This window comes from Xenopus tropicalis, chromosome 8 (assembly GCF_000004195.4).
Source record: "Xenopus tropicalis strain Nigerian chromosome 8, UCB_Xtro_10.0, whole genome shotgun sequence".
NCBI lineage: Eukaryota > Metazoa > Chordata > Amphibia > Anura > Pipidae > Xenopus > Xenopus tropicalis.
The window spans coordinates 74,782,204-74,806,718 of NC_030684.2; the positions used below are offsets into that span (position 1 = coordinate 74,782,204).

The following is a 24,515-nucleotide window of genomic DNA, read 5'->3' on the forward strand; positions in this document are numbered from 1 at the left end:
GCCCTGTGTGATGGAAAGAGAAAAGGCCTTAAAGCCCATAAATCAATCAATGCCAAATGGAATTAAAATGCTATATTTACACAATATACTTGCGATAGGAAAGATCCACACTTACTCCACCAATCATTTCAGGTACATGGACAGAGAACCTCTATTTGGAAATTTATAGAGGAGAAGCCTGGGCCAGCTTCCATATTGTATATTTGTTAAACATTACACGCGTGACATCCCAGCCTCTCAAGATGCAGCCTTTTGCAGTACCATCCATTGAACTGCCTTCTAGAATAATTGTTTTTTCTTCTTTGCTCCCTTTGGTTTGGTTCACTATATCCGATTCTGTGCTGCCTAATAGGATAGAAAGGAATAGGAAAAGGTCATACTTACAGGTGTTTCTGTCTATACATTAATATTCATTACTGCTTACATGCATGCAGGTTATATGGGGTGTCTGTGGCCCACCGGGAGTCTGACTGTAAGAGCCCTCTGTGCGAACTGAAGTGCTCTCCCCGGCACATAAGCTCACACCGCCCCCCCCCCCCCTGTACTTCAATTATGCATTGTGATTGGGTCTGTCCAGGGGAGAGGGGGTTTGTCCGGACGGGAGAGCGGGCCTGGGTCAGCTGGGCCCACCAGGTTTTTTCTCGGTGTCCCGCCAACCCAGTCCAACACTGCATACATGAACATCACACAGGGATGTAACTATAGAAGAAGCAGAGCTTGAAGGTGCTGGGGGGCACAAGAAGTATAGGGTGTAAAATTTTCAATTTTGCAAATAACTAATTTTTTCCTACCTCTTTCAGATTATAGCATCCTTAAAACATTCATTCAGTTTTATGGGTTCCACTGCACAACAACACAGGTGTTTTTACTTCTATACTGGGGGCAATACTGTTAAATAGCAATCCCAATGGTGAATGCAGAAAAATACCTTTATTTTTCTGCTTTTGGTATTGGTCCTTGCTATATGGACACACCCACAGGATACCCACATGGTAGAATGATGTCAGTTGACACTTGAATTGTTGTGTGGCGCAGCTTGTCCTCCCTGTTTCTATATTTACTGTACTATAAAAGTTTACAGTGTTGGCTATACTAGTAGTGCTATATGAAATATTATATGTGTAAGCATAGCATCTGCAAGCTGAAATTACATTGTACCCCCAAGGCAGAGAGCAATTGTTAGAAAAATGCAGAGAAATTGCTACCTTAGCCTTGTCACACAGCCAACATATTGCCTAATGGCACTTCAGTGAATTTATGCCATATTTATTTGTTGATGTTGTAACCCACAGTATCCAGTATCAGAGGAGAGAGAAACAGACAATAATACATTATGGAAGAGTATAGGGAACTGCAAAATATGATGATTTGCATTTTATGGAAATATTACCACAGAGCAGGTCCATATTTTAGAACAGAAAATTCAGAGCAAAACTGATATAAGGTTTTGGGCCATGGCAGCAGTTTTAAGCTGTCAATCTAAAATAGATTCCACTGTTTCCTTGGGCACAGTCTGAATTTTTAGTTCCTGTGGAATGGCCCATAAGAAAAAAATGAAATCTTTTTTTTACTGTGCCACATGTAGTTAGCAACAGCCCCCCATCTGGCATTGGTCTAGAAACAAAAGTAACAATTATTAAACATGCTAATATAATGTGTAGTAGAAACAGCAATGGCTGAAACCAACAAGTCTATTTGTAAATATTATCTTTGTATTTTGCTGTCGCTTTCCTGAAAAAAAAGTTTATTTGATCCACACTGAAATCCCATGCTTGGCCCTACCCAAAGCAAGAGAATACTTAACATTCCTGGTGGCCATAGTGCTTTACACTCCCTAAATGGGCCCTTGGGGTATAGTCTGTTAGTCTTATATATGCAGGGCCCTTGAGGGAATTTCAGCATGACTGTCAGTGCAAAGGCAGGACCACTTCACAGCTGATTCAAAGAAATGGAATGTTCTAGTGTAGCTGTAGTGTTGCCATGAATGTGGTTATTTTAGATAACTGCTTTACACACCCAAACACTTTACTTTGTGATCATTCTATTTGCTTATATACCTCTGTTTGCAGTCACTCCTGCTAGAAAAATGATTTGTTTATACAGTTTAGTATTGCCCACAGTTCAGTTTTGCTAATGGACTTTTCAGGTAAGGTGCTGTCTTTAGAGGGGTCCTGAGTCCTAGCAGACCAACAACTTTGGAATAGGAAGAATACGGGGAAAATCATTATCAGTAGTTAATAAAAGTCTCTTTTATTGAGCCTGGGATGGAAGGGACAGGAGTTCAACATGATGGTCACATTTCAGTGTTACGGAACCGTCAGCTGTTGGATTTGTAGATCAACTGCTAAAGGCTGGAAAATACTAATACTAAAGGTACATTGAACAAGAGAAGCACCAGCCTGGGGTCCTAGGTTAGTGGTTAGAATTACTGGGGGCGCCCAACACATTGTCTTTCTCCCAGTGATTTGGCAATACATTGTCCTTCAGATTCCAAACTGTAGCATTGCAAAACTTTAAATAAGTAAAAAAAAAAACAAAAAAACACACACACACACACACAAATGGGGTTAAGCAGTACAATTTCTCAGAATTTTAAAATGTATCCTTCTGACACTAGTTCTAGTTTGGAAAAGTTGCCAACAATCTAAAACTGGATTATATCACTGCAGTATATTAGCTTTTTTCTGATTCTAAAGGAGAATGAAAGATATGATTGTTGGTTGATACACATTTCAGTATGTTGCATACATGTCAAGATCCCCCTTGAAAGAGGTGTGATGTAAAGAAAATGCATTTTGCTTACCACTTTTTCCAGCCATTAAATGACAACAAGCTCCTGCAACAGACTTACACTACACTTGTTTTGGAATCTTAGAATTTAACCTGGCTGTTACAATGGCATTTGATTAATTCAAAGGCTGATACATGAACAAGGCCCTTGATTCTAGTGAAGAATCTACTAGCTACATTTGTGGGAAGAATAGAGGAGACTTAATTGTATGAAACTTTACTATCACAGGTTACACATGCAGAAGAAGATAGCAACCAATCAACAATTAGCTTTGAACACTACAAAATATACATAGTTACATAGTTACATAGGGTTGAAAAAAGACCAGTGTCCATCAAGTTCAACCCATCCAAGTAAACCCAGCACACCTAACCCACACCTACCAATCTATACACTCACATACATAAACTATAAATACAACCACTAATACTAACTGTAGATATTAGTATCACAATAGCCTTGGATATTCTGATTGTTCAAGAACTCATCTAGGCCCCTCTTAAAGGCATTAACAGAATCTGTCATTGCCACATCACTAGGAAGGGCATTCCACAACCTCACTGCCCTCACCGTGAAAAACCACCTACGCTGCTTCAAATGGAAGCTCCGTTCCTCTAATCTAAAGGGGTGACCTCTGGTGCGTTGATTGTTTTTATGGGAAAAAAGAACATCCCCCATCTGCCTATAATCCCCTCTAATGTACTTGTACAGAGTAATCATGTCCCCTCGCCTCTTTTCCAGAGAAAACAACCTCAACCTCGACAGTCTCACCTCATAGTTTAAATATATATAAATATAAAATGAAAGCAACCAGGTAATTGATTGCTATGGGTAACCACACTGGTGCAATTTAGTACCTTTGTCTGTACATCATTGCCATGGTCATAGTTAGAGAGGAATGATAGAATGATAAAAGGAACTCCTTCTGTTTCACAAACAGACTCTTGCACATCACTGTCCTTGCACAAACTTCTTTCCCTAATTCCAAAATGGCCAAAGTAGTTCTTATTCCTGCCACAGATGTAACCTCCTAAAGGAAAACTTTATAAACCACATATGCACAAAACCAACAACACAACCAACAATTACCGAAAATAAAAAAAAAATAAAAAATTCACCATTTATGTCCCGCAGTCCACCTCCTCACAGGAGTGAAGTATTCATGGTTTCTTAAAAACATTGGGTTCAATATTTTAAAAAAAAATGTCTTCTGTTTGTGAAACTGAACCTACAGGTTTATTTTATTGCAACTGAAACTTTCAAAATTATAGGGCACACTTGGGAAAGATCATTATATATATGTATAAAGTGTTACTTATGTACACAGCACTGTACAGTAGATTTTTTTAGCACACTAATATTGGAAAAACAATAATTCATTTTTATATTCACAGATCTACAAACCCTTAAATTAAAAAATATTTCCCAATGTTATTTAGTAAATGTATATTTTTAGATTTTAAGTCCCATTTATTTGATTTTATGAAAGAGAGAGATATACAAAAGAGGTACAGTATATAGATAGATAGATAGATAGATTCAACTTTATTGTCATTACACAAGTACACGTACAAGGCAACGAAATACAGTTTAGGTCTAACCAGAAGTGCAATTAGCAGAAAGTACAGGATAAGGGTATAAGTTCTAAGTGCATTTAAAGGGATATGTGCAGGTAGAGCTATAGGTACTTATTACAGAAGATTCACTGGTGAGCATATATACAGACTACAGATTACTAGTAACCATACTTATGAATTTACAATGGATGAATCCTATATAAAGGTATTATTAACTGTTAGTCAGAAATTTGCAGATAGATATGAACATAATATACGGGTTGCTAATTTCTACAGACAGGAGTTTACAAGTGAACATTTACAGATGAATATGGACATAGTGTACAGGAATTTACAAGTAGACATGTGCGAATATATACTCAGTCAGAGGTTTTACAAATGTATTGTAAATGGGTATTTGTATTTTTGTATTTTCAAACAGATATGTACATTGTGTTGCAATATTAAATAATGTAAAGTGTAATTAGTATAATGGTAAGAGTATAGGGTTGTGAGATGTAAACAGGTGTCAGTGGGGGGCAGAGTTCAATAAGGAGATAGCTCTATGAAAGAAGCTGTTCCTCAGTCTGTTGGTTCTTGACCTGAGACACCTGAAGCGCCGTCCAGAAGGCAGGAGAGAGAACAGTTTATGGGCGGGATGAGAGTAATCATTAAGAATACTGCATGCTCGACGCACACAGTGTTTCTTTTGAATGTCCTCAATGGCTGGAAGAGGAGTCCCTATAATACACTGGGCAGTTTTCACCACTCGCTGCAGTGCCTTACGCTCAGCAACAGAACAGCTTCCATACCAAACTGTGACACAGTTGGTTAGGATGCTTTCTATTGTGCAGAGATAGAAGTTCACCAGAATAGTTGAAGACAGCTGATTCTTCTTTAGTGTTCTCAAGAAGAATAGACGCTGGTGGGCCTTCTTGACCAGGCTAGAGATGTTAGTAGCCCAGGATAGGTTCTCCGAGATGTGGGTCCCCAGGAACTTGAAGGATGAGACAGGCTCAACAACCATCCCATTGATGTGAATGGGTTCATGTGAACCACTTCTTCCTTTCCTGAAGTCCACAATGAGCTCCTTGGTCTTATTGGTGTTAAGGAGCAAATTATTGTCCGTGCACCAAGTGGCCAGGTGCTTGATCTCCTCTCTGTAGGCAGACTCATCGTTGTTGCTGATGAGGCCAATCACTGTTGTATCGTCTGCAAACTTGATGATGTTGTTAGATCCATACACAGGCCTGCAGTCGTGGGTGAAGAGGGAGTAAAGGAAGGGGCTTAGCACACAGCCTTGTGGTACGCCAGTGTTAAGCGTGGAGGTAGTGGAGCAAATATGGCCTGACCTAACATGCTGAGGTCTGTTGGTCAAAAAGTCCATGATCCAATTGCAAAGTGAGCTGTTAATATCCAGATCTCTCAATTTGGTGATTAGTTTGGAGGGTAAAACAGTATTAAAAGCTAAGCTAAAATCCACAAACAACAGTCGTGCATAGGTGTTTGTCTTATCCAAGTGTGTGAGTACAGAGTGCAGCGCTATGGAGATTGCATCATCTGTGCTCCTGTTGGCATGGTAGGCAAACTGGTGTGGGTCTAGTGAAGATTGGAAAGAGCCTTTTAGGTGTTTCAGGACTAGCCGCTCAAAGCACTTCATAATGATGGGTGTGAGTGCTACCGGGCGGTAGTCATTCAGGCACGTTGGGCTAGAGTGTTTCGGCACTGGCACAATCGAGGTAGATTTAAAGCATGCTGGTACAATTACATGTGAAAAATCAGAAAACTTTTGGTTGAGTCCTACAAATAAATTGTGCTGTACTTGCAGGTACCCACAGGAGACCTGAAATGGACTTTTGGTTTTGTAAGGGGTACAGGATGATTTTCCTGCAGTTTGATCTGCATATATCAGAAGGAAGGCTAGGCTCGATCGATCAATCGCTGCATAGTGGATGCTTCTCCTTATACTTCCCCTGCATCGCCGTATCGCCTTCTTTCAAATGACCGGAAGCCAAGTTTTAACAGGTATTTTCTATTAAAGCATTCAAAATAATAAATGGTTTGCAGACTAGGGCAATTATTGGGGCAGGGTAGAATAGATTTTTTTACTTGAAAATTTTTAGTGTTACTTTTCCTTTAAGGGGCCCATTCATTAAAGCATGAATTTTCGCTACCAAAAAGCACAATTGGAAAAAAATTGCAAGTAGCCACGATAATTTCTGATGTGCGAAAATGTCACGAAAATGTATGATGTTCGAAGCCTTCTATAGCACTCCATGGCACTGTACAGACCCAACCTGGCGAAAAGATAGTCACAATAGCAAAGCTTGAATGAATAGTGAAATTTTCATAGCCGTTGCAAAAAGTACGACTTTTCCATGGAATAACAAACGTACCACGAAAAAGTTAGTGAAATTTTAACGAAATTATCGTGGATATTACAAAATGTTCTACCCAGTCATACCCAATCGTGCTTTAATGAATGGGCCCCTATGTGTGTTCTTTTTAAATTACCTTCCTTTATCTTCTGCCACTCAAGCCTTTAACTGAAAATATTGCCTGACTGCTAAGGACACTGAACTTATAATCAAGAAATTATTATTATTATAACTTTACCTGTCTGCTAAGTCAAATCTGTAATGCAAACCATTTCCAGACTACTAAGGTCGCCAACCCTAGCAATGAAATGTCAGTTTTTATGCCTCACTAGATACCTTATAAATATATGCACATACGGGCCGCTTCGCTTTGAGAAAGGCTGTTGACACAGTCGAAACGTCAGTCATGTTGTACTTTATTTTTTCATAAGTCCTGAGCGAAGCGGTGCGTTTGTGCATTTATCTACCTTGACATTTTGGAGGCCTGCACCCAGGCATCGGATGACTTAATTATCGTGAGTGCCTACCGTTTCAACTGTTAAATTATAAATATAATGTAAAAATGCAATCTTACTTGAACATCACTGTCTATAACACAATAGATGGTCACTGAGATAAGGTGTTTATGAGTCATTTTAGGCTGATGCCACACGTGGCGTTTTTACGCTGCGTTTTTTCTAATTCTCTCAGCGGCTGAAAAACGCCCGATATCATCATCCATAGAAATAACTTGAAAAGACTCGAGGCAAACCACACAAAGCGTAAATACGCTAGAAAATGCCTTAGCACGGATTTTTCAAGCGTTGGCTGAAATACGCCAGTATTTGCAAAGCAAGCTATTCCTATGTATACACAAAGGTAGCTGCCAGACCTAGCTGAAATACGCTGCGTTTTTTACTATTTTGCACTATTAGCACCATGGAAACGGGATTTGCTACGTCACCAGTTCTAGGCTGAAAAACGCCATAGTCAGGGGCTGTGTGGCTTGTGCAGCATTTTTAGGCTGAGAAAAAACGCAGCGTAAAAACGCCACGTGTGGCATCAGCCTTAGACATTCTGACTCACACACCCGACAGCCTTTTACCAGTGGAATGTGCCATACATTAAGCTGGACAGCCCTGCCTTCAGGCATTACCTCTGGTTCTGCATTCCACTCTCAGCAATATCAGTTTGCAAAGGAAAAACCTCTGTACAAGAAATAAAGCTCAGCAGTATGATATTTAATAACAACTAAAGATCACAGTGTAAGCTCAATCACTAAACATAAACTGCTCATGTCGAGGCAGTCCTTACGATAAATATTGCCCTGTGCCAAATAATGCAGTGGGCAAAAAATATAAAAACCCATAGTAAAGTGTAGCACTCCCTTGATTGAAAGTCTGCTTAAAAACAGTTCAAACATGGCTACTTCATTCCCCTTGGTGTACACTTAAATATATATCAGTTTAACAGCAATACATATGTTTTTAAGTATTTATATAGAAGGATAATCACAAGCCTGGTGGTCCTGTTAGAGCTAAACCACACGGGAGAGTTTAACCAGATTTTGTGGGTCAGATCTTATCTAACCCATAAAATCTGGTCATGAAACAGCACAAGAATTTGTGGGATACTACAAAATCTGATGCCCCGGTTAGATATTGTGTTTTGCCCGTGCATCTGCATCTGACAGTCACTGTATTTTAATGAGAACAAAAAATATTTTCAGAAAGCATCAGACTTTATCTTGTTAGATGCAGACAGAGCACGCAGAATTCCTTTCCCACAGACATTGTCGTTTCAAATGGCAAAGTTACCACGTAGCACACAGATTTTTCGATCAATCCCATTATATTTTGACACATGCAACTGCATCCTGCTTCTACAATGCCATCTGTTGATCCAATGCTATCCTACACAAACAGCAGCAATACTGCTTGCCAACGCGATTATTTGTTCTGGTAAATCTGGTACATCTATTTGTCTCAATATCACTTGGTCAAAGAAAGAAAAATAAAGTTTATTTATTCCTGTCTCCCTGGCAACCTGTGAGCTGTTTCCTGTAATAAATAATATTTCCATTATTTCTCTGCATTGAGTTTTTATTTCACGTTATCGGCACAGCCCAGGGCTTTCCTCACAGCCCCATGTGAGGTGCTTCCAGTGATGAGTAATAGTTCCATTCTGACAGCATAAAAGAGTGGAAAAACCTCTACCTGTGTCGGCATGTGGTTGGGGGTAGGGTGGGGCAGACTCCTGAACAGGACAGAGCGTGAGAAAGGAAGAGCTATGGACAGCAAGAACGAAAACACAGTAACTGACACACCCCAAATGCACAGTCCTTGTACTTTCAATGTACTCACTGGCCAATTGGGGGCTTAAGCACATTTCACACATGATTTGGGACACCTGCCCCCATATGGCCTAAAGAACAAGAATTACATGCAGAACAGGTATTGTCAGTATTATGCAGATTTTGGGGGGAATTATAAAACAGCAACCCGAGGAGGCTGAGGATGCTGCATATAGTAGTTAAGCAAAACAGCCTGACTATCCCTGTTATAGAGTATAAATACTGAGCTCACACTTTCCCACCTTAGATGTATTATGGTCATTATTACTTCCACATGGGTAACATGAAAATTCCTTCACATTAGTGATACAGGGAAACATTGTGTCTATGACAAGACAAGTTCAATCCCATTTTAGATAAAACTCACAGTAATACAAAGGAAATCAAGCTAGATATAGGAAAGATGGAGGTGCCAACTCTATGCAACTGCCAACTCTATGCAACTGCCAACTCTATTCAATGACCTGCTTCTCTCCGCCTGCATTTTGTGTGCCTGTCAGAGCATGTCTGCTTCTCTCTGGCAGCCGTCTGGCTACCAAACATAGATGGAGAGTGTAAAGAGCGTGTGGAGTTTAATCTGTATATACCTTTAACACTTCCAACAGAGAGAAGCGGGTCATATTCCTTATGTGCCCTTGCACTGCCTCATGATGTCAAATCAGGTAAACAATAACAGGGAGTTGCAAGTAATCTGTCTGTGGGCAATAGGATTAGAAAACTCTCAGTATCGATACACCTTTCCTTACATACACTGCTCTCACGTCAACAGAATCACATCTAAATACAATGCCTGGCATTCTTAAAAGTGACAAACACCAAAATGTATGTTACTACTGGCAACTGGGCTCCTATCATCCCAATGTGCCCTTTTAGTCCTTCAGGCTTAAAGTCAGATTCCACACCAACTTTATATAAGCGCTATTAAGGAGAACGAAAGCCATAAATTAAAGGCAATAGCTCTGGAGAGCATAGAGGGGGTTGGCAGGCGCCATCTGACCAAGGCTAACCAAGGCCTAGACTAAGGGGCCTGAGAGTGGCACCAACCTTACTTTCTAACAAACATAAGGTGAAAGAAGGAAATTATCTGTTTAAAAATCTTAAAATAATCCCATCATTCACCATGATTTTTTCGTCAAGCGGAAAAACGCTTGGCGAAAATTCAGCCCTACGCCTGCTACTTGTGCCTGCACCCGAATGAATGGAATACGCTTGGGTGCAGGCACATGTAGCCGATATACGCACAAAAACGCGAGAGAATGCAAAGTCTCGCGTTTTCATGCGTATATCGGCTACATGTGCCTGCACCCGAGCGTATCCCATTCATTCGGGTGCAGGCACAAGTAGCAGGCGTAGGGCTGAATTTTCGCCAAGCGTTTTTCCGCTTGCCGAAAATTTCAGCCCTACGCCTCGTGTGGCATCAGCCTTACACATGAGTGTTTGCTTGTGCATTGCCCTGTGCTGGATCTTTCATGTGTTCCACCGCAGGAGGTAATGAAGCCTATTTCATTCTATAGACTGGGAGGTTCCAAACTCAGGTGGAATACAACTTGATGCCCTTAGGAAGAGCCCTTAATCCTATCATTACATGAGCCCGAGTGACACGGATATTTACATGTTTTATCAGTGGAATCGGTTTGGAGCAATTGCTGAAGGCAAACATTCATTAAGAATGACCAGAAATTACATAAATATTGTATGGACATCCTTTGTAAACTGACGATTTACATCTTGATCAGATAACGCTTGTTATTCAATGTTACTGTTTGTTTGTTTAATAAAACAAAATAAATAAACACTTTAAAAAAAAAAAATTCTGAAAGGAAAGAAAAATGTTTATAAGGATTCAAGAGAACTCGGGGTTGATAACTGCTGTTGTTTTAAGGAAAATTAGCTAGACAGATCTGAAGATTACTTGTAGTACAATTGCACTTAAATGAAACAATGTCAATTAAAAAATTTCAAGTACTTCTGCAAATGCGTGAACTCTTTCTAAATGGCTTTTGTATGTGTTACATAATAGCCTTCTGAGTTTTTACAGCAAGCACTTTGCCTTTGATGCCTCCCATAAGATCCTAGTGCCATACCAACAGGGTATATCTATAAATACAGTATTATACAAGTACTAAAACCACATAATTCAACCCCCAAGTCCAGCAAGCAGCCTGGAAATTTCTGCTACTAAAAGTATTTTATCCTGAGTGCCTTATTCCATAGCCATTGGCAGTGTTTCTAGAACTACGGACATGACTCGCTTACTGGTAGCTGCCAGACAGGGAAATTCCCAGGGACAACTTTCTATCTGCCCTGGCTGACACTAAAATATAAAACTCATTTGTTTTGCAGCCCAAAAGGGGTCATGTTGCAACGAGTAAACATGTATATCCTTCTAACCCAGCCTTACACGTCACACACAGATATATAATTGAATACTAAAAATAGCAGCCAAATACAGAGGGGTTAAGGACAGTATGACATGTAACTTCTCCCTTCCCACCACACCCTGTTATGCACAGAGAGCTGCATGCACTTTACAAACACACAGGTGTGTCCCGTTAGAATCACCAGTTATTTGGCCCACAGGCCCCTCCCCTAGGAGCTGGGGTATATAAAGGTGGGCTAGACCTTCCCCCCAGCACAGACTCTATAGAAGTGACACAGCTGCAGGGAACGTCTGGTAATTTGAACTGTCCTGTGCATTTTCTTCTCTTCCATTACTCTCTGCCTGGGACTGGTGATCTGCTCTCTTTGGGCTTCTCTTTGGAGCTTTGACTTGTTCACATGGGCATCCTTGGAGCTTTCCACTCAAGCAGGGCAAAAGCAAGTGCCCTAGATCCCCATAATGGAGTTTGAGATCACAACTGCTGAACTATCTGCTGATCTGCAGTAGGGTCTCTGGCAGCTGCTACAGTTGTGTCTTTATATGTGAAAGAGACTATGGGGCAAATTTATCAAAATGTGAGTTTAATATAGAGCTTAATACATAAGAACTCACCCATGTTTTATTTATCCCTATGGGATTTTTAGAGGTGTATTAATCAATGGGTGAAAGTTAGATACATTTGATAAATATGCTTCTTAAAATCCCCTAGTAATGAATAGAACATCTGTCATTTTTTATGTATTCAGTTTGAAACTCATATTTGGCTAAATCTGCTCCTTAGTGTGAGACTAGTTGCATGTTTGTGAGTCTGGGCTTTTGAGCATGGCTACCTGTGGCCGCTGCACCAAGGGAACCCACCAAACCCAGTATGAGCTCCCCTGTATTTATTCTGTTAGGAGAAGGTAGGTGCTATTGTTTGTATAACAATGAAGCCTGTTTTATTTTGGCTCAAATCTCTAAGTTGATTGTCAGGTTTTTCCCAATAAGTCTGTTTTTATTACCCATCATATAATGTATAAGAAGGGTTTACGCTAAGGAAAGGTTTTGAGTGCTCTAGTTTAGCAGTAGAGTAGTTAAACTGCTGTAGCCTGTGGGATGTGGGTGGGAACATTTTTTTAAGGCACATTGTATTTGTGCTGAGTATTTGCTATATATACATACTGTATATATGCATTTAGTTATCCTGAGAACTTTGTTGAGTGCAGTTGAACTGCAGACAGGTTTGTGTTTTCTGTGGATATACATATACTGTATGTATGTGTGTGTATGTATATATATATATATATATATATAATATAATATAATTTAATTCTTAAAATTATGTAAAGAATCTTTAACTCTTCACGCGGCCTCCAGAACTTTGCTTTCACTGCCCTAACTATTCACTTTATGCCCCCAAAAGTTCAGTAGTGAACAAAGAAAAAATTGACTTTGAATCACTGTATTAGATTGTATAAAATATTGGTATAACAGAGTTACTGAGATATATTCATGAAATTAGGCAAGGATTGTTCTCCTGCTTTTAGATTCACTGTAAATTGAAACTTTTTTTTCCTGCATCTAAAGGAATAAATCTATAGAACTTGAAAATACCAATGGCAGGATCTGTAACTTTTGTTCCCCATATGTTCTTTTATCTGTATGCAGGGGTGCTGGAATTTTCAGGCTCAGCGACTTATACCCATACACTTTTGTGCCATAATTATATATATATATATATATATATATATATATATATATATATATATATATATGTGTGTGTGCAACACATTTTCATTATTTTCACTCTCTACTTAAACAGACCTCTAGTTACACAAAGATGTAAGCTGTCTGGCTTGCAGGGTTTTTCTGATACAAATCATCTCTCAAACTTGTCATTACCTAAATGCTTAGTTAGTGTATACAAAAGAGATGGGATTAATTAATGTACATTCCATGGGCCATGTTTCATTAGTAATTTAATATCTGTGGAAGAGCATATCATTTTAAAATGGGTTTTCAGTTGCAAAGTTGTGATCATAAAATTGCCAGACCACCTACAACATCAAGGTTATAGCCATATGTCCCAATTTACCTTCAGTCATATTTTTTTACTAGGCTGGTTGTGGTTAATGTATACAGGTTTAGTCTATGAATACAGGCTGCTATTAGTTAATGAGTTTGCCCCACCCTGGACGATTTTCTCTGGACACCCATGCTATCAGAATGATTACTATGCATTATACTATATTAGAAAATCTCCAAACTGATGATTCCTAAACCACTGTTGGTTTTAATAATGTGGATTTCCATCTTCTGCTCCATTTTCTCTTCTGAAAGAGGAATTCTTATCCACCTTCATTTTTCTATACAGAATTTCCATGTTATCAGAAAGTTCTTTCTGAAGAACTATGTGTTCCTTCTATTTCCACCTGCATTCTATTCATTCTATATCAGCTGGCAGCTCTCGCTCACTCACTCACTCAGGCTTGGGTATTCTTGGGTATTCCCTGCTAACTGCTTGTCTTTCCAAAGAACCTTGGCAGACATGAGTGCAACCCTTCTGCCCCATCATGGCCTTACACTCATGGTGCTACTTTGGTAATTTGGCAGAGTGCCATATTAGTGAGTGAAGAGGGTGGAAAAACAATTCAGTGTAAAATGCTGTGAGTACTAAAAGGCCATGCTAGGTTATAACATACAAGCTTAGATTTTGGGTGATACTTACTTTTCACAACTTGAGAATTAAGTATACTCTCCTGTATAGGAATGGGTGGCAGTTTCAATGCTATCCTATTACAAACCACATGTAGACTCAGCACGCCAGTATGTGCACCAAACCAGCATTGGTCAGGCACAGGTGTTTGCATTGTGTGTCACTCTTCGGTATCTGCCATATTTAAACCACACCACAATGCATTTGAATCCATCTAGGCATTTAAGTATCTAGCTTACTAAAGGACCTCCCACCTGCCAATTAAGCACCTGCATTGGATAAATGTACAAGAACAATCAGATATAATTTATTTTGCCTGTTATAATTTGTTAATAAAGAACCTTCTAAAAATGGCACACCTCACTGTGTTGATTAGCTGTAACTTTAGGCTATTGCTGCCCAGATCTTTCAATGAGTTGGGCCTGTTAAATGATGTGTGTGTGTGTGGCCAGATTTTATTAAAATTATGTTAAACTAAAGGCAATGGATTCCATAGGCAGATGGGGGGGGGGGGGGTCACATCCAGCCAACAGACCTCTAGCTGGCCAGTCATTAAAACTTGGTGTGTGGGTTTTATTGCCCCTTTTCTTTTTTTTCTCCCTGCCTTCCCATTCTAAACAACTTTCTTTATTTGAGACTGTTTCACAATTTTTTTTTTTCAGAGTCTTCTCAAGCACCATGAAGTTGCTTTTGTCCTTGTCTGTGATTATTGGAGCCATTGTGATGGGTAGGTGATGTTTGTAGGAAAAATCCCTTAAACTCGCCATACATGGGCTGGGTTGGTAGCTTATTGACCTATGTATAGTGGCAGTCTGCTTGGCTAATTGATATGCAATAAGGCATGTTGGTAAAGCCCACAGGGGCCTGTGTATGCCATATGGAAGAATACCTCATAAGCAAAACTGTATTGCTAGAATCCAGTTCACACAATATTTTGCATTTTCTGTGAATAATTGGGACATATATAGCAATTATAGTAACTTATCATTCTTTCATTCTGCATAATTAACAACTGAGGAAAATTATTTTTAAATATTAATAATTTCCTGCATCTTCCAATAATTATTGTAAAAAAAAATGTGGGAGTCTCCCTTTCCTATGGTTTTTTTGTCCGCTGCTGTCCTTCCCAGTCTGTGAAGCAAGAAGGTCAACTACAAGTATTATAGGTGGTCATCCCACAATTCTCTGTTTCAGAGCCTGTACAGTGCTGGAATTGGTGAACTGACTTGTAAGTGTGGTTTGGGACACCTGCATAAAAGAATAACAAGTGTGCAAGGTGTTTGGGAAACTGGAGTCTTTGCCCTAGAGAAACAAATGTATCTCAAGTCAACTCTCCAGCAAAGACTCCAGTTCCCAAAACAACCTTGCACACTTGTTAATATTTTATACAGGTGTACAGGTGTCTGATCTCCGACAGACAATGAAGCATCTGAAAATTATTATCAAGAATAATAGGCATTAACCTCATGTAGAACACTTTACGTGTGGTGATTTGGCTACATCGTGGGAAAATGCCTTCTGCATGTAAAGTGTTTAACATCAGGTTGTGGATTCAAAGGTATTTTTGGAAGCTTTGTTGCCCATGGATGACAAAGTGCTACGTGTAACATTCCCCTTAGTCTGTTAAACTAAGAAGAGAATAGCCGAGGACAGACTAACTACTTTCTGCTGCAATTTAATCTACAAATATGCCATTCAGCACACATTGTATATGCAGTGTACAGGATTAAAAATTATGAGCACAGAAGTATGCACCTACCTATAAGTGCAGGGTACAAGAACTAATGCTGCTGTTTTTTTGTATTTTGCATTACCATTGTAAAGCCCTAATAACGCCTGAAACATGCAAATCTTAGTCTTCCTGAGTGATATGCCTGAACAGAGCAGTTTTTTTTTCTGAAATCATCTAGAAAAAGGGTTAAAGACCACGCGGGTGGACTTTTTGATAAATACCCTTTCCTTGGTTACATAAGTCAGACACCTTTTAAAATAAATTACATTTTGCTTCTTTCTGTTCCCACAGCATCTACCTTGACATGCAATGTTTGCAATTTTCGGTTCCTGTTCGTTTGTATTGGCTCTTCCTCAACAATAAGCTGTACTGGAAACTGCTCGTTAACCCAAACTTTTGCTGGTAAATATGCTTTTGATCATTTCTTCTGTTTAATTGGTATACATGTTATTTATCATTTCATGGTAAAGAGGTGAGGGTGGTTTTTTCCAGTTGCTAAAGCACATATAATAATAATAAGTGAATCTGTCACTGAAATACTGGTAAAACGTTGAAAATTTGCAAAACACAGTGAAGTCAATGGACATCTTTTTGCGGCAACTTTTTCCATTACATGGTGGCTTTATTTTGCGGCCATTGGAGTCTATGGGCTTTTTACATAAAGTAAAATACAGGTATTTGTCAAAAGATGCATGGCATTATAACTTGTCTACCCAACCATATTACAATAGCATGACTGTACTGACACCTAACTCGCTCTTCAATTTATCTACATGGTTATGCTCATCTTGGGTTTAAAAACTAAGAGAAAAAACAAAATAGAAATGCTGGAAAGGCTGTCTTTATTTCAGCAGAACCTCTAAAGATCCTTTTCTGTTCTCTTGTAGTTGCACACACCTAGTGCATTATTAAAATGAATGTCATCACAGGTGACAGTCTTTACAGCCAGCGCCATCTAGTGGATCACTGGATAGCTTGGAAATCTCTAGTACAGTATAAACTCCTTTATGAAATACAGTATCTAGTAGAATTAAGTCTAAAACAACTGGACTTTTCTAAGCTTTTCTTGAAAACGTTTCACTGCTCATCCGAGTGGCTTCTTCAGTTCAAATGACTGGTAGGTTCGCCAGGGGTAAGGATGTCAAAGCGGCATTGTGTGTTGATGACAAGCGCTGTTGCAGGCCCCTTCCTCTGTTCAGGGATGGTTTTTCCATGCTGGCATAAATGGCCTCTTTCACACCTCTTTTGAACCATCTGTCCTCTCGGTCCAAAATATGGAGGTTACTGTCCTCAAAAGAGTGTCCTTTTTCCTTGAGGTGTAGATAGACTGCTGAGTCTTGTCCTGAGGAGTTAGCCCTCCTATGCTGGCCCATTCTCTTACAGAGAGGTTGTTTTGTCTCCCCAATGTATAAGTCAGAGCACTCTTTGCTACACTGGACAGCATAGACCACATTACTTTTCATGTGCTTTGGTGTAGGGTCTTTAGGGTGCACCAGCTTTTGTCTCAGAGTGTTGCTGGGTTTGAATTACACAGGAATGCGATGTTTGTTGAAAATTCTCCTATGTTTTTCTGATGTTCCAGAAACATATGGGCTGACTATATTGCTTCACCTGCTGTGTTACTCCACTCTGTTTGTTGGTCTGGTCTTTTTGCTTGTCTTTGATTTAAAGATTTGTTTTAGATTTAATTCTACTAGATACTGTATATCATGACCTGGATAAATGAGAATCTTCATAGACTCCTTTATGAAAGTTTTCCAGCAACTTTTCTTTCTGTGGTTTCTTCCTGTCCCAGCATTCACAGTTCACTCCCTGCACTGGCACACTTTACAACATTAGTGTAGGAGACCCAAGAAGGCAATATCTTAACTTATTTTTCTTTCTCTGCAGGCAGCGCTCCCTTTTTCAGCCAACAGGCATGTGATACAAATTGTGTTTCAAACACTACCACCCAAAAAGAGAATGTCTTTGGCTTAAACTACGTAAAGACCTGCTGTAGCACAGACCTCTGCAACAGTGGCAATTCAGCCAAGCTCTCTCTGTCCCTGGGGCTAAGTATGCTCCTCCTGTGGCTGCTAAAGTGTGTGTAAAACTTGGCAAAATGAGCAATACAGTGAACTGAAAATGTACAATTTAAGGACTGCTTGTAACTTCTTTTAAAACCAGGTTCAAAGTGTGTATAAAAAACCCAAAAGTGCTTTACCTATTAATATAGACTGTCCCCAAGCAAACACGTGTTTATAAAGGGCAGCTATGATTACTTGTGTGGAAATGAGGTCTCGCTGAAGAACTAATTCACATGGAAATGTTATCTGGCGCTTTCTCCTAATGTTACTTTTATTTGTATGTTTGTTTTTATAAGGATACTGGAGATGCCTAAATATTGATCATACAAACAGAATGCATTCCATTTCTTTATTGAGTTGTTTCTTGTTTCTTAACACTAGCTACCTTATATCAACCCCTTCCCACCATTCAGCGCCCAGGTGATAAAACTAAATTTAAAGGGGTGGTGGCTTGAATGAGAGATTGGAAGATGAATAGGAGAAGGGCTAGATAAATAATAAAGCAACAAAAACATTGTAGTATCACAAAACTAAGATTTTTTGGGCTTCTGTGGTCAGTAACCCCCATTTTATTGCTGGGCAGAAGAGGAATGAAAATAATTCAAAAGCTATAAAAAAATTAAGACCAATAATAGGACATTCTATTACATACTAAAAGCTAACTTAAAGGTGAACTACCTCTTTAAGACATAATATCAAGAATGTTTGATGCAGTACTCCAAACCCATAGCAGCTAAGCAGCAGGTAGCATAAACCACTGGTCAGCCAAACAGCTGATACCACTGCTTGGTCACCAGGAACAAGAAGCATATGTTGACACAAGTGCGGGACAGTCCCTCTTTGGAGAGCGCGGCCTACAGTCTCGGATTCTTACTGAAAAGTCCCTCATTTCCCTTTGATCTCCTGCACTGAACGCTAAAAAAGATACAAACTTAATTTAATAAGTAGCTTTTGGCACGCTAAGTTAACAAGCTTCACCTGCATTTAGATACAATTGTAACTAATAAGCTAAACAGGTCTCTTGGGGGAACTGAGACTCACAGCTTAAAGGGCAATTTCAGCTTTTTTAACAAAACTGTAATAAAACAAGACCCCAAAACCCCTAACAATGTGTCCAAACTTTAAATAACCTGCTAAATTTAGTCAAATGGAAGTGGTATTTAGGGGGTGTGGTCGCAAAAATGGTCGTGGGTAAACATTTCCCCACACAATGCACGGCATTTCTTTTTGTCCCTCTTTCAATTTTCAAAATGTTGGGAGGTATGCATTCATTCAGAACCTCTTACATTCTTTCTGTGAGTTGTTCTAATTTTTAATGAGTTGTTCTAACTTTTAAGGGTCAGTAAAAATTTTATTTATTTCTCATATAGTCGTAGATGAATATTTAATTTCTCCAAAGATTATGTGAAGGTTCTACTACCCTATGAAATACTCCTTTATAATCCTATTCCTAATTAAAGAGGGGGTGTGATCAGTCAAATGGAGCCATTTATAAAGCTCATCCTACCAGGGACATTTCCCTGGGTGTTTTTATAGCCTACACAGAGAGCTGAGAAAAAAGCCCATGGTAGCGGGACCTATGTCACCACAGGATCCTATGTGCTGCCTTAGTGGACTGGGATGGAGTTAGGGTTGCCACCTGACTCGTATTGTAGCAGTCTGGTCAGTAAAAATTATGGTTTATGTCAATGTTATTAATAGCAAAGAAATTTACGGTGTTACCCACAAAAAAACAAGGGTTATGTATGAAATGTGTTAAAACATCAACAATGTCACTTTTAAAATAAAAATGTCAAGACAACAAAATTTATTTTTTTTGCCATGGGTCAGTGGGTTAAATGGGTTTGGCCATGGGTAAAATTTTAGCTCTTCTGGTGCACTAGCACTGCGAGCCCCCCCCCCCCCAACCTGCTCTGACACAAAAAAACAGGGCAAGGGGTGGAGGGGCACGATTGAGCCCTGAGATGCACCTAAAAGGTTCTATGTAAAGGATCTGCAAGCTGAACCATAACACTCTCACACATCTCAACAATAATTTGGCTCCTAGTGGTTCATATTAATAGAGAGAAAGCCGTGTAACAAACATCTTCAAGGATAAAGAGGACTTCACTAAGTATACAGAATTGCTTCAACAAATCACATCAGCACATGGAAGCATTTTCCTTGGTAGCTAATCCCTCTGCTGGTATACAGCCCTCACCATACCAGAACTCCTGGAAAACATAGTAACATAGTAAGTTAGGGGTTGAAAAAAGACGTACGTCCATCATGTTCAACCATAATGCCTATATATAACCTGCCTAACTGCTAATTGATCCAGAGAAAAAACCCCATCTGAAGCCTCTCTAATTTGCCGCAGAGGGGAAAAAAGCTGAGGATTTAGCACCTCCTTTGCTAGAACAGGAAATGGACAGGTTCTTCAACATAGAAGAACTAACATTGGCAGCTAGGATTCAACAGTTAAACAAGATTCCGGACACATTTCCTACAGCAAACTAGAGGAAACTGCAAAAAAACAACTAGAACTCCCACTGTTGCCCCTTAGAAACCCATTACCTCCACTTTCTAGAGTGTGCTATAACAGATGCCACCCTCCGTCATGGGCTCTCTCTTGGCTCCCACTAAGGCCTGAATTAATGGGGATGGATAATGCCCAATGTAATGTTGCTACGTCATCCTGAATAATAGTGCTCACGTAATTCCACTAGCTGCATAACTGGGTTAAGCATGTTCAATGCAAAGGGCCATTGTGAGATTGGAGAAGCACAATACTGCTACTATATGGTTAAATGTGAGGCCACATAGTAGAGAAGCAGAAGTGGAGGAGAAGGAGAGTGCAGCTGTTAATTGGGCTGGGTTCAGGTTAGTAGACATGTTAACTACCTGCTTAGTCTTGTCAACTTATACAGATTATTCTGGAGTCATCCTGATTTGCGCCCACTTTGGTAAAACAGGAATAGCTACAACATTGCTGAGAAAGCTATGCTCATGGCGGCTTTCAGAATTACTGCGGCAAGAAATTGTGGTAACATAGCTCCATCTTGTGGATGAAATAAAAAAATTGGCAGCCCATTGATGCAACGGTGCAACACGTCTATGATCTTCCACAGCTGAATAAGAACTTGCAGGAGTTCTGATGTTTTTGTTTTTTCTATTCTCCTTCCACTTGACCAAAGCTATCAACCCTCAGGATTTCCAGGGAGTTACCCAGCCCCTTCCCCTTGGCTTCCTGTCACTAAATCCAATTCCACTTTTTTAGGTTTCTCCAAAAAAGTTAGATCTGCACATGTACAGAAAGCATTCAGTGGCAGGTTTGGTGGCTTCAGAAGGGCATCTGCACATGCACAATGATGTCACATTCACTAGGCCACACCCATATTCAGGTACTGAGTTCCCCTGGCAAGCGATTTGTCTTTGTTTGAGCTGACATCTGTCACGGCATGACATATGGGTGATTATGTCTTTGATGTGTCAGTGTTGATATTTTAATTTGTTTTAAAGTTCTTTTTATTAATCATTCAAAAAGAAACTTAGGCACCTTGTGTATCAAGAAAAAGACAATGCAGAGAAGCTTTGCAAGGACAAACTCCACTGACCACAAATGAATTAAAAAAAGTCAACATCTGCTACATGAACTTTCCAGCAGTAGAATGACTGGTTATTGGACCCTACAGCATCATTGGGCCCTCTACACTTATGCAATTTCCGTAACTTATGCAAAAATGTACGTTACTTTCAAAGAAACAAATGTAACTTACCTATGGACTCCACTGACCCCCCAATTGAACTACCAACACATACACTCTCACAGTGTATTTTCCCTTGAAGCCTCCAGGACCGCTATCTCCTACAGTGTCCAAGCTATATACAGCCCAGAGACCCCATTCTCCTACAGTGTCCAAGCTTTATATAGCCCAGGGCCCTTGTCTCCTACAGTGTCCAAGCTTTATATAGTCCAGGGCCCTTGTCTCCTACAGTGTCCAAGCTTTATATAGCCCAGGGCCCTTGTCTCCTACAGTATCCAAGCTTTATATAGTCCAGGGCCCCTGTCTCCTACAGTATCCAAGCTTTATATAGTCCAGGGCCCGTGTCTCCTACAGTGTCCATGCTTTATATAGCCCAGGGCCCTTGTCTCCTACAGTGTCCAAGCTTTATATAGCCCAGGGCCCCTGTCTCCTATTGGTACAAGCTTTATATAGCCCAGGGCCCCTGTCTCCTACAGTGTCCATGCTTTATATAGCCCAGGGCCCCTGTCTCCTAAAGTGTACAAGCTTTATATAACCCAGGGCCCTTGTCTCCTACAGTGTCCATGCTTTATATAGCCCAGGGCCCCTGTCTCCTAAAGTGTACAAGCTTTATAAAGCCCAGGACCCCTGTCTCCTACAGTGTCCATGCTTTATATAGCCCAGGGCCCCTGTCTCCTACAGTGTCCATGCTTTATATAGCCCAGGACCCCTGTCTCCTACAGTGTTCATATGTAACCCAAGCTTTCTCTCTACAGCTTTACTACCAGGCTGCTACCCTAATCCTACTCACTCACAATCCCCAGGGGCAGAAATAGGGGTAGGCAGAATCGGCGCCTGCCTAGGGCGCAATCACTGGGGGGCACAATTAAAAAGGAAAATATTTTTTTTCATTTATTTTTTTCTTTTTTAAAACTAGTTTCCTTGGCCTTCAAAAATCACCCTCCCCAAGCCCCTCTGGTGTTGTGCAACTTAACTTGTGCTGTACTCGGTAGTTGGAACCTAGGAGCACTCCCCCACCCCTCTCTTTGCCGGCGTGTACCTTAATAAACTGACGCGCTCTCCTTTTATCACATTGGCGCTGTGACACATGTGCAGTAGAGGGTAGCGCGCGGATATGCCGCCATTCAAACAGCGGAGACAGAGAGAGCTGGCGTGTTGCGAAGTGTGAAGAGAAAGTATGAGCAGGAGAAACCTGGGAGTCCTGACGCTTGCTGCTGGCACAGGTTGAGATGATTTGGGGCAATATATGATTTTTTGGCTGCTGCTGCCTGCTGGCATGGGTACCCATTGGGGGCAAAATGAAGGTTTGGCTGCTGCTGGGGGGCTTTGGAGCAATTTTTTTTTTTGGCTGCTGCTGGCACAGGTACAGTTTGGGGGCTTGGGGGCAATATCACGGCTGCTGCTGGCACAGGTACAGTTTGGGGGCAATATCATGGCTGCTGCTGGCACAGGTACAGATTGGGGGCAATATGAGGGGATGGCTGCTGCTGGCACAGGTACAGATTGGGGGCAATATCATGGCTGCTGCTGGCACAGGTACAGATTGGGGGCAATATGAGGGATTGGCTGCTGCTGGCACAGGTACAGATTGGGGGTAATATGAGGGATTGGCTGCTGCTGGCACAGGTACAGATTGGGGGCAATATCATGGCTGCTGCTGGCACAGGTACAGATTGGGGGCAATATGAGGGATTGGCTGCTGCTGGCACAGGTACAGATTGGGGGCAATATGAGGGATTGGCTGCTGCTGGCACAGGTACAGATTGGGGGTAATATGAGGGATTGGCTGCTGCTGGCACAGGTACAGATTGGGGGCAATATGAGGGATTGGCTGCTGCTGGCACAGGTACAGATTGGGGGCAATATGAGGGATTGGCTGCTGCTGGCACAGTACAGTACTCTACCCCACATACTGACTGCTTGTAGGAGCCCAAGCTGTCCTTACTAACAACTAGTGACAAGTGAAAATTTCGCGTAATGAGGCTACCACGTCACATTTTTGAAGCAACTTTGACTGATTTGATGAGACTTTTTTGACGTGACTGCAACTTATTTGATACAACCTCAACTTTTTTTGATGCACTGCAACTTTTGTGAAGCAACCAGGACTTTTTCCTCACTCTGCAAATTCTTCTAGCAGCAATTTTTTGCGTTATCATTAATAACTACCATATCAAACTCCTGTTCCGAAACTAGCTAATTACAGCCTCTACCCTCCTATCTACCCAAGCAAGGTAAGGGTGGCCCACCAGATTTAACTCTGTGTTATTTAGCTGTCTGCAGATCTTATTAGGCCAAATAGAGGAAGTGCACAGCTAATGCACACCCTTATATAGGCTTTCAGGTGGATTTGGCACCACCTGCTGGCTAGCCCTGCACATAGCTTTAACTACACTAATTAAATAATTTCTTACCCCTTTACAAGCACATCCTCTATTTTTTTTAAATTATTAGATAATTTACAGTGAACTATTGATCTCAGTTATAAGCCACTGACTACTTGATTCTTCCTCAATGCAAGAAGACTCTCTAGTTCATCTGAAATGTTAGTTCTTGGTATGATGCACTTAATAAACTTCAAACACTTGATTCAATGTTCTGTTTATTTATTTTACAAATATATTTGTGGTAAAATGAATTAATGTTAAGACATAGATTAAGTCTGTAACCACTATTTTTATGATTCTCTCTCCCTCTCTCTCTCTCTCTACATAAATCTACTGTATATATTTCTATATGATAAAAATCACGAAAGCACTCACAGAATAATGAAAATAAAAAACAAAAATGCTTTACTGAATTAAAAAAAAAACATTGCCACAGACATCGACGCCTTTCA

The 24,515-nt window shown here is 40.3% G+C and overlaps 1 protein-coding gene across 1 annotated transcript; it reads left to right on the plus strand.

Moving 5' to 3' along the window:
* The first annotated feature begins 11,631 nt into the window (after positions 1-11,631).
* On the plus strand, positions 11,632-18,820 carry ly6g6c (lymphocyte antigen 6 family member G6C). Its single transcript, XM_031891486.1, has 4 exons — positions 11,632-11,731; positions 14,795-14,859; positions 16,156-16,266; positions 17,755-18,820. The coding sequence occupies exons 2-4, from the start codon at positions 14,811-14,813 to the stop codon at positions 17,952-17,954; spliced, it is 360 nt and encodes a 119-aa protein (XP_031747346.1). The 5' UTR covers positions 11,632-11,731; positions 14,795-14,810; the 3' UTR covers positions 17,955-18,820.
* Positions 18,821-24,515: the final 5,695 nt, after the last annotated feature.